At 43.7% G+C, this 11686-nt stretch overlaps 1 protein-coding gene across 2 annotated transcripts in view; it reads right to left on the bottom strand.

Annotated features, from left to right (window-relative positions):
- Window positions 1–8236: 8236 nt before the first annotated feature.
- Window positions 8237–11686, bottom strand: part of LOC108246683 (DNA replication fork stabilization factor DONSON) — a gene marked incomplete at its 3' end in the record, with an annotated part of 22272 nt that continues 18822 nt past the window's right edge. For both annotated transcript variants that reach the window (XM_017434344.3, XM_025010118.2), the window contains 4 exon segments: window positions 8237–8306; window positions 10024–10222; window positions 10313–10429; window positions 10562–10649. In XM_017434344.3, coding sequence (XP_017289833.2) covers window positions 8237–8306; window positions 10024–10222; window positions 10313–10429; window positions 10562–10649 — 474 coding nt within the window.

Raw genomic sequence — 11686 nt, 5'->3', positions numbered from 1 at the left:
GGACACGTCAGAGTTCCTCCTGATGTCATGAGGTCTGTCTTCAGGCGGGACACGTCAGAGTTCCTCCTGATGTCATGAGGTCTGTCTTCAGGTCACCTCTGGTCTGGATTCAGGGACTCTGACAGCACCGCTCCACATCAGTGACATCCTGGATCTGCATGTCTTACCCCTTCTGAGACCTGAGACAGAACCCTGCTCCAGTCTTTCAATAAGACAACACCTGTCCACACGTGACACGTGGGTCTATGGACCGCGTCATCCTGAGGTCCTCCCAGGGTCAGCCAGGTCGTCCAATCGCTCCTCAAACATTCAAGGATCAGCTCAAACATCAACCCTGACCCAGTTCTGACCTACCAGATCTGTAGGTCCAGTTCCAACAGCTCAGGGTCAACTTGAGTCCGTTCTTCACCGAATCATCTTGTATCCAGACCTGACTGACCTAGGACCAGCAGTGTGTCCTTACTGCCACCTCTGTTATCCATCTGATCTGATGCTGCCACCATCATCATCATCATCAGCAGCAGCATCAGAGGTAACTCAGAGTCAAGAATGAGTGTCCTCCTTCCTGGTCCCGGAGGGTCCTGGTGGATGACAAGGCCGATTCTGGATCTGAGTTCTTCACTGCATCATCAGTGCTTGCTGTGGATGAAGGGAGGCCATATTTTCCCGCTGGTTGTTGTCAGTGAGAGGTTCGGGGGTTCGGAGGGTTGTGTGGGAGGTGGAGAACCGTGTGAGAACAGAACCGTGGAGGTCCTCTGATCTGATAATGTGATCTCTGGAACAAAGTCACATGACCTTTCAGCACCAGCAGCTTCATTAGATTTCATCAAACATCTGTTTACTTTGTCCATACATATAAGTTCTTGGTCCAACCTCTCAAGCCCAACCAGTTCCCCTCTGTGGAGCGTTTCATCAGAACTGAAACATGAGTCAGCACTTTCCTGGGTGACCGGTACGAATCCTTCATTAGCTCAGGAGACTGAGGTACTTCCCATCCTGCCATCCGTGGATGACCTAATGAAGGTTCGCAGTCAGGAAAAACCCGACAGCGGGCCAGGAGCCGGCGCTGCTCGTCTCCCAGAGACACAGAGGATCTTCAGTCTGGGAATACTGGGAATGGAGAGTCCATCTGAGCACAACATATTAAACCCCTGTCCCCGGTGTCAGGAACACCGGCTCCGGTGTAGTGACGGATTACATCATTTTCCAGCTCGGAAACCGCAGATCTGCTGTGTGCGCCGTCACCATGGCAACCAGGGAAATGTTTCTGTTGGGAGGGAAACCTGCGTGCTGTCATTTCAGCCCGTTATGTAAGACTGGTTAGGCTCCCGGAGGTACCGGTCCGATCCAGTCCTCAGAACCCGGGACAAGCGGTGAGTTTCAGGGAGACGATGAGCTAACAGAAACATTTAGACCCAGTTCTGGACCAAGAAAAGCCTCAGAACCAAGAAACCAGCTTCCACTGACTACAGTAACTACAGTAACTTTACAGTAACTACAGTAACTACAGTAACTTTACAGTAACTACAGTAACTGTACACAGTTTCAGTTACTGTAGTTACTGGACAGGTGTTGCTTCCTTTCTGAAGCTAAACAAGAGAAAGTGTCCAATAGTTCTGAGGGTTTTTTTTTTGTAAAGTTTGAAACATTTGTCTGTAACTTTAGAGGCCAAAGCAGCTGCTGGAGGGATCAACATGGACTCCTCCAAACATGAAGAATGTTTTTCTAACACCCTGAAGGTTTAACAGAAACAAAGTCTGAGCTTTCTGAAACTGAAGGAGCTGAAACCTGAAAAACAGAAAGTTTTATTACATTTGTTAAAATGACTCTTTGACCTTTCTGCAGGATAAACACTCCTTAAACTACCTTTATGTCAATAATTAATACATCAGATAACGCTCAATAACAACTAAAGAAATTAACAAAACAGCCGTCAGAAGCTAAATGAGCAGAACTGTAGCTAAAAGCTAAATGAGCACAGAAGCTAAAAGCAGAGGCAGCAGCTGAAGCTGATTTTAAAGAGAATAAAGTTTCAGAAAGAAACTGAAAATATTGTAAATAAAGTTACAGAAACAAGTGCCGCAGCTTCCTGAAGGTTTGTCAAATAACACAAACCTTTAAATGGTTTTATTCTGAAATCCATGTGAAACAGGAAGTAAGAATGCTGACTCAGCGCTCTCGTGATTCGTTTTGTTTGAGAAACTAAAATCTTTCATAAAGTGAGTTCAGCTCGAAGGACACGCGGTCCCAAACCCTCCAGAACCAGGACCGGACTGCAGGCCTCTGTTCCAGGCTTTCTTCTGGGGAAAACCTTGGAACGGTTTCAGTCGGAGCGGCAGGAAGACGGTGACTTATGGCAGGATGTGGAGCAGATAAAACCTCCATCCCTAACAAAGACACATCTCAGTCCTCTGGAAACCTTTGAAGACGGGTCCAGACGTTCCCCTCCAGAGTCTGTCTGATCCCAGATAAACGTTGGGAGCCAACAGAGGTTCAGAGGGCTTCCTGTTCCTGATTTAGCTTCACGTGCATGAAGAGGATCCTCCTTCCTCTCAGGAAGGTCCCAGGCCTCAGCAGGAGCTCAGAGATCCTTCCTTCTGTCTGAGACTGAAGGGACTTCAGCTTCAGGGTTTATTCCAGGGTCCGACCATGAGCCCCGTGAAAACATGGCAGCGCTGAAACCTGAGCAAAGATGCTCAGGTTCTGAAATCATCACGCTGTGTTTGGGAGGCTGAGAGGAGCTCCTTAAAGACCGGGACTAAACAGGTCTGCAGGTCCTAAAGGATCCTCTGAGTCCGTTCAGAGGACCTGAGGACTCTCCTGTCCGGACTCTGGACTTAATCAGACTGAACTGATTAAATCTGAGAGTTTTCCTGTGTTTGACTGAAACCTTCATCCTTTCTTTGAGATGATGCTGATTCTGTTTGTTGTTCTTTGGCTCAGAGTTTTATGGGTTTGACCCAGATAAAACCCGGTCCATGTATCTGTGTGTGAAGGTTCTCCGGTCGTTCCTGCTCCATGCAGGAAGTTGTTTGGTCTCGGGGGGGTTCTTGGGCTGGATCCTGCAGCGGTTCTGCTCTGAACATCTGTTTGGATGGAGAGAGTTAAAGAAGTGAGATGTTCCTTCCTCTCGTGTTTCCATGTTTTGATAAAGACTCAGAGGAACTTTACATCGTTCTCCGTTCCTCTTTTATCTGTTTATCATTCTTCACCCATCAGAACATTTCTCCGTTCTGTTTCCTGGCTCGTCTCTCGGAGCCAGAAACCTGATTTTGGGTCGAGTTCTCCCAGCGCTCGCAGAAGTTTCGTCTGTTTTCGGTTCCACTGAATCTTTCTCAGCAGTGTTTCATCTCACTCTTATCAGAATGGACTCCAGCTGACTCGACCTGGTCCAGGACTTTCCTGGTCCTGCCTCAGGGGTTTTATTGGACCTAACTTTAGAAATTATTTGTTGATTTAATCCTGACGTGGTGAAAAGTGGACCTTCTTTGGTTCTTATGAAAGGAACGTTCCACTGTAGCTTCGAGAAGCCTTGTTGGTTTTTACCTCGACTCCTGTTTTATGAAACAAAATAAAACTTTTATCAGACTCCTGGTTCCTGTCTAATCTGTTGGTTTAACCTCAGGAGAGTGACATGTTGGTTTAACCTCAGGAGGCTGGATGTGTTGGTTTAACCTCAGGAGATCCAGGTGTTTAACAGAGAATTTCAGAACTGGATCCTTTATTGGATCCTGGCAGGTGCTGGACAGGTGAGACACACCTGCAGCTTTAATTAACACACCTAACAGGAGGCTGAGGAGGACGAGTGTTTCTGGCTGAGGAAATCACAGCAGGTAGAGTTTTTATTATTTCTTATATTTAAAGAACAGTTTTTATCTGAAGTTTGAGACGTTCAGGCAGCAGAGTTTCAGGTCTGTTCTTACTTGGTGGAGAACCTTTGGTCAACAACAACAGAACCCAGCTGGTTTGTTGTGTTGATTAATTATTGAAGGTTTATTTTCCTGTCTTTAGTTGGTAGTTTTGTGTCTCCTTGTTCCTGTGAGCTCCAGGTTTAACAGTTTGGTCTCCCTGACAGCGTCATGGTTGTTCTCTGAATCCTTGGTTCTTCTGGTTCCTGCCTGCAGATTTAACAACTTTAGAGGTTTTATCCTCTTTCAGACTCTGCTGCAGTTTCAGGTTTTTACTCTTGGTTGAAATCTGGATCCATTTTACATCAATGATTTTAACTTGACTGATGTTTTTAATGTGTTTCACCATTTTTTACTTCTGTTAATAACTTGTTTTATTGTGAGGAACATCAGCTCCTTAGAAACGAGCTGCGTTGGTTCCGAAACGTTCACAGGAGCTGACTCAGTTCTTGGGTTTTGACTCAGTGTTTGTCAGATTTGGACTTGAAACACAGAGAGGTTCTTCTTGGTTTTTTACTTTGCCCCCGGCCTGTCGAGTCTCCTGTCCCTCGTCATGACTCTCAGCTGGTCTGACCTGAGTCAGGACTCTGTAGGTGTTGGTCCTGACTTGGTATCTGTCAGGTCTGGACTTGAACCGTGTGTGTAGACGGGTCTTATGGGGACTTGACTCCGGGGAATCGGTTTGTTTTGCAGCTGAGTGAGTTATCTCAGCTGTGGATGCTGCGGTACGAGTCACATCTGTCTCATAAAGGATCAGACTTTACTTTATGATCTGATCTGGATTCCACATCAGATAAAAATCTTTGTTCCTTCGTTTCTCAGTTTGTCGTCTTCCTCCCCGGAGTTCCTCCGACAGATGAGTTATGATGCGGAGGAAATCCCAGCTTTGCTTCTTGACCCGGGGTTCCCTTGTTTTAGGAAACTTGGCGAGGAAGAGGAGGAGGGGTAACGAGCTGACATGATGAAGGACGAGTGCTGCTCGAGTGGGGGAAACCCTGGAAACAGCTGACGATTGATAACAGCCCCAGAGGTGATGACTTCTCAGCCTAATATCTTTTACATGATGTCAGTGAAGGCAACACAGACTCGGGTGTTTACATAGATTTGGATTAAAAACCATGAATATTCCACATGATTTATTTATTAGACTAAAATACTTCTGATTAAATTTATATTAATTAAATCACTAAAGAGCTTCAGGACGGTTACATAATACTTTTACACTGAATCTAAAAACACCTTTAAATCAAAGAGCTTTGTTTTCTGTTGGGTCAAAGGTCAACCTCCTGTTTTGTCTTTATGGAAATCCTGGATCCAGGTGACCCCTGTTGTCTTTTATCCTGTTTCTGAGAGAGTCTTGCAGCTCTGAGGCCTTTTAGAGGAACAGACTCCTGTAAGAAAGTAAGAATAAATCCTGACAGACTGTAGATAATCTGCAGCTCTGAGACAAATGAGTCTCAGTCCATGAGGTGATAAAAGGTGCAAACAGAAACCTTTACAGCTCGTCTGCATACAGAGAGCTCCTCGGATGAATGAAAGAAGCTGCAGAACCAGAGAATAAAACTGTCCCTCTGCTCCTGGCCGACACACAGACAGGTTCAGGTTCCTGCCAGAACAAATCCTCCTCCTCCCATCGGGTCGGACTCTAAGAACAGAATAATTTGCAGAAAAACAAAAGAACTCGTCACGTTTCGTCTCGAAACCCTGAATATTCTGAGAAATCTGAAGGAATCTCATCCTCCTGGTGCTGATTTTATCTGCGAGGTGGTGGAGGAAAACCAGACGGCACGTGGGCCCAGAACCCGTCCATGTGTCAGCAGAACCAGAGGCTCTGTTGTCCTTGAGCTTCAGAACTGGTTTCCATCAAACCCGGTTACATAAGGCCAGGGTCAGGTTCTGCTGTCCTCGAATTCTGAGGAAAGTTGGTCGTCGTCACGCCTGGACCCGTTTCTTCTTCTGGAGTTTTTTTTTTTTTTTTAGTCCAGATTTCATTGGTGAGGTTTTGGTCACGTCCCGGGTCGGTTCTGATGGACCGGTACCAGACCTGTGTGGATTTAAAACCAGTTTAAGAACAAAAACTGCTGAAAGAAAAACAATTCAGTTATTTTAACTGAATGTTTCTGCAGAAAACTTGACCTGGTATGATGGGTCAACCAGGTTAATCTGCTGTTAACCTGCTGAGTTAAACTGTTAACCTGCTGAGTGAAACTTTTAACCTGCAGAGTTACCATGTTAATCTGCTGAGTTTACCTGATAACCTGCTATTAACCTGCTGACTTAACCTGATAACCTGCTGAGTGAAACTGTTAACCTGCTGATAACCTGCTGAGTNACTGGTATTGATCCTGACTGAAGGCAATTTGGGACATTTGCTGTAAAAGCCACCTAGTGGACGGTGCAGGAAAGGCGCGAGAGCATAGACTGCGGTCGCCAGAGCTCCCGCAATTGCAAGAGCTCCCGCGGTCGCCATAGGCCGAAGCGGCGCTGAGCTGCGAGGGCCGCCAACGCTGCTTGCAGCTTTAATTCTGTTATTGACTCTTGTTTTGAGCTTCTGGTACCTGTTGCCCCTTTCACACAGACCCTAACGGTCCCGGCTCCACTCTACTCGGCGTTCACATCTGCATTTTTTCGTTCTGCTTCCTTGGTCCCTGCTTCGGAGTAGGGCCAGCTGGGCCAGCCCTGCTTTGTGGGCGGCGCAAGCTTAGCTCCTGTTCACTCATTGGTCGTGGGTGTGACCAGAAGCAAGCATAAAGTGCGAACGGTAGGAATATAAACAACAGCGTTAGCTTACCCTGCAATGTTTATGCCGTCTGTCCCCCAGCTGAAGGCGCTGTAAAGCCTGAAATCTACGGCGGATAACAGCTGTCCTACTCCGCGCAACAATCGCGGCATCCAGAGCATTTCTTTCACTGCGCCTCTCTTCCTGAAGTCTCAGGATAATCACCATAAGTTTAAAAAACAGCAACAACACAGGGCCAACGTTGCCCATAGCGCTTTCATCGTTTACACAACTTGCACTAAGTTTCGGTAGTGCACCCCCCCGGGGCGCGGCCCCGCCCCCCGCAACACGAGGAGGCGTTCCTCTGCTATCGACCAAGCTGGCCGGTGTGAACACAATGCATTCTTTATCAAGCCGAGTAGAGTGGAGTAGAGCCGGACTTCTGAATTAGGGCCCGTGTAAAAGAGGCATAAGTAACCAGTAGCAATCCCATATCTCCACAGTTTGTAAACAAACTCTGTCCAACTCTCGCCCTCACAGAGCGGGAGTTATCAAAGACTACCTCCAGAATTTGGCAGCAGAAAGGATGGAATGACCTGCCTGCAGTCCTGACCTGAACCTCATTGAACACCTGTAGGATCAGCTGTTTGTTCCAGAGTGACCAACACAACCACACTGGCTGACTTGCAACAAATGCTGGTTTAAGAATGTGATGTTATCCCACAGCAGTGTGTGACCAAGCTGGTGAGCAGCATGAGAAGGTGCCAGGCTGTTGTGGCTGTATATGGTTATTCCACATGCTACTTAGGCCTGGTTTGTTAAATTAATAAATTGTTAGACTGACAATATTTCTTGTTTATTCAAACTTTAACCGTTCAAGCCAATAAACAACACAAAACAAGAGTCAGTAGCAGAATAAGATGTTCTCTGCCATTTGTTGCTTTGCTGCTCTGCTGCTCAACCCACAAATATATTTTCCTAACAAACCTGGCATATTTAAAGGAAAATAAACTGCCTTTTCAATGTTAAAATTTGTATTGCCAAGAAGTATTGTTACAACAAAGACATAATCAAGCACAATTTTTCTTATGTTTTGTACAAAGTTTAGAAATTGACTTTATCCATTTTTTGATCATGTACACTATAATGGGGCATAAACTACATAAAAAACACTTGCACTTCTTTTAAGTGGATTATTGGGTCCCGAGTTAGCTCACGAGATCAGAGAGACCCTAAACCACACTTAGAAGTGATTTATGAGTAATGTGGCCACATTCTTATACCATGGTAAATGTATACAATTAAAGACCGCCCATCTTGTCAGGTTACTTTGTGTTTTTATGGTCTTGTTGCCACAGAGAGAATAAAACATCTCAAGTTTGCTGAGTTGCTCAACCACCTTCTACTTCTTCAAACTTTTAGCCTACAACTCATGCATCTTTCTGCTAATAAAACTGTTCTACTGTCATTGAATATATAGTATATATAGTACAATTACCACCAACACGTTTACGTCAAAGAAAGAACCCTTGTTTCCCGCTAAGACTGAATTTTAAAATGACACTGAGGAAATAAGTGACCTACACTTTTAACTCTGCTAGTTGTGTACCTGTAATTTCCAGAGTGCTCATGTTCTGGTGAGTAGAACCAACCTGGCTCTTCACATTCATAGTGCGGCCCTGAAAAACAAGATCACACAGATGCTGAACTTACGTGTACATTCATTACAAACCTTTGCAAAATTACTACTGTGGTATAAAAAGTTTACACACTTCTGTTAAAATACAATATTTTGAGGTGTTAAAAATAACCTTTAATTAGACATACAGGGTATCCTGTACAAAAATAAAAGATGCAATAAGCTGGTTGCATAGGTATGCACACCCTTAAACTAATACTCTGTATGAAGCACCTTCTGCTTTAACTCCATGAGTTCATCAGCAGTCACACTCTGAGTTAGTATTTTTTGCCAACTGTTTCTTCCAAAAGTGCTCAACCTCAGATTGTGAGGTCATTTCTCGTGCATGGCCCTTTTCAGATCACCCCACAAACTGAGGTTGAGACTGTGGCAAGGAAAACCAAAACAATCATTTTTTTAAAAGGCTATTTTATTGTTGATGAATGTTTTGGAGTCATTGCCGTTTTTGTATTTGGATCTATTTATCATTCCTTCCACCATGACAAAACCCTCAGTTTCAGCTGAAGAAAAGCCCTTACCATGATGCTGCCACCACCATGTTTCACTATGGGGAGGATGTTTTGGTCAACAAGTCTTGTCTTGGTTCTAAACAGACCTTCTCAAAAGTGGTTCAAAAGTTCAATTTTGGTTTCGACAGACCAGAACACGTTTCCCCACAGGCCTTTGGGAGACTTAAAGTTAAAGAGTTTTGATCAAAGTCAGACTTTGAAAAATTAGTTCATGCACTTACTGTATAACTCATAGACTGGACTATTGCAATTAACTTTTTACAAGTCTCCCAAAATGTCTTGTAAACAGACTACAGCTGATCCAAAATGCAGCTGCTTGTATTCTCACAGGTACCAGGAAACCCAAACACATTACACCCATTCTTAGATCTCTGAACAGAGTTCCTATTTAATGCAGAATCGAAAACCTACTATTTGTTTATAAAGCATTAAAAGATCTTGCACCACAAAATATAAAAGACATGTTAACTATCCAAAAAAGGTGAAAAACAAAAACAACTGGACTTCTATTCTGTTGTTGAAGACGTTTCGCTTCTCATCCGAGGAGCTTTCTCAATTCAGAAATAGAGAGTGTGGAGTTGAGCTTTTAAAGCTGAGATGTGATGTAAGATGGATTCACATGCAGATGGATCTCACTTTCTTAACAATAGAGGCTCGTTAGGGTCCTTGTTTGTCTGACTCACTGATGGGCCACTCTGGTCACATGAATGCAGGTCCTGATTGGTGTGAAACTGACTGGGAATCAGGCTTAAAGCTCCATTATATGTTTTTGAAAGCTGAAATCTGAGACCTCCTCCTCTGTTTAATGTTGGTTTCTCTCTTTTGACATAGATGGCTTCTTTTACCCCCCTCTCAAACCATCTGTCTTCCCGGTCCAAAATGTAAACATTTTGGTCCTCAAGAGTGTCCCTTATCCTTGCCACCTGTTCTGGACAAGATTCAGCTGTTCACCTATACCTCAAGGATCAGACCACTCTGGTCAGAAAACCATGGCAACTTAGTTATACCTTGAACCTTCTCAAATCAAGGGAAGCTGCCTTCTGTGTCTTTACTTGAGTAAAATGGAGTGTGTCTGTGTGTATATGTGCGTTGGGTTGCTTTGTGCACGAAATGCGCTTTATAAATAAACTTTGAATTGATTTTCTAAGTGTTTTGGACCTAATGTTTCTGAAAGATTGTGTCCAGTACCTTCAGCATGTTCATGGTAGCCCCTCTGAAAGCAGTGGGAGCCAGCAGCGTTGGTGGTAATCCAGTCTGCGACCCGGTGGCAGCCACCAGACTCTTACAGTTGATGAGGAAGTTGATGAGGTTGAAAGTGTGTGATCCCTCTATACACACAACAGATTCTGGTTTATGGTCCAGAGATGTGGTCTGAGCTTCTTTCTGGCTATGAAAGTGGTTAAGGAGCTTTAAATAATTGTATTCATGTAGCTTGAAAACAAAGTTGTGTTAGTTAAGACTAGAAGGAGCAGGATACAGCTGTATGCTGATTCCATCTGGTTTCCTGATTTTGTCCTGGAGTCCCATCTCCTTTAGCCACAAAAAGCTGTCACCTTGATCTTTATTATTTTCCACATCTTCCTGATCACAGCATCTACATTTCAAACATGTGTAAATGCTTTAGAAAATCTTAAACCAATTTGTAGTTGAGGAATACAAATTCAGATTTGTGGTGCAATATTGTTAAACAGACAGTGAAGACAGGGTAGAAAAATAAAAGGCTTACGTCTTTTCTTTTTCTTCGTGTTCTTCATCTTCCAGGTGCTCCCTGCTCTTCTTCTCACTCTCCACTAGAGGAAGACTGAACTCTATGCCTAAAACCAAGCAAAACCAGTCATAAAAGGGCAATGTCAGGTTTCAGTGATGCTGGCACTCTGTAGTTCAGTTAGTACATGGGGACTAACATAAAAAACAGTTATGCATGGTGGTGGAAGAATCATGCTATGAGGGTATTTTACCAGCAGCACGGACTGGGAGACTGGTTTTGGTTAAGGTAAAACTGAATGGAGCACAGTGCAGATATACATATAGACCCATTGCATTTTTGGGGCAGCGCACAGGGTGGCAGAAACCAAACAAGAAGTACTGAAAGAATAAATTAACCTGGAGCTGGACAAAATACGGACAGAATTGCTTTGCAAAATATACGGTGACAAATTAAGTATTTATTCTGATATGTTACTGAATGATATTTATTTAAGTTTGATAGTGTATAATAGTGCTGGCGATATGGAAAAAATCCTATATCACGATAACGATATATATCACGATATACCCCAATTACGCACGTTGTCAGATATTCTCTGAAAAATATGATAAAAATAATCTAATTTCTTACCTTTTTCAAGCTTTATTTCGAAGTGACATTTAACTGAACTTTCACAAGTGAGATCTGCTGCATTTTAGTGCAGCAATATAAATGTACCTGTTACAGCGTAACAGTATCGAATGACAACAGATACCATTATCTTCGGCCAACTATAGTTTTACTTTTCGCAACTTTACCCGGCTCTTTTACAACTTGTTTGACCTTGCACTTTTTGGATTGTTAAATATTCTTTTTTGTGGTTCTTTTTTAAGTGATAGAAGAGGTTTGTTGTGTTGGCGTCAGATGAGAAAACAGTCTAATAGCAGAGTTAGCATTAGCAGAGTTAGCATATTACCTTTTTCTGCTCAGTGTCGGACTTCTTGAACCAAATCACAGACGTCCCCCTCGTTTTGGTAAAAGTCTTTCTTCTTGGGCTGCCTGCTAGCTGTCTCTACTTGTTGCGACCCTGAGTTTGATACTGCATGCGTCTCCATCTTTTAGCACTCATGGTAAAAAACGCCGCGCCACGCAGAAAGCCGCTGC

This window comes from Kryptolebias marmoratus, linkage group LG23 (assembly GCF_001649575.2).
Source record: "Kryptolebias marmoratus isolate JLee-2015 linkage group LG23, ASM164957v2, whole genome shotgun sequence".
NCBI lineage: Eukaryota > Metazoa > Chordata > Actinopteri > Cyprinodontiformes > Rivulidae > Kryptolebias > Kryptolebias marmoratus.
The sequence above is the reverse complement of the archived record's forward strand: the minus strand, read 5'-3'. Positions and strand labels throughout refer to the sequence as shown.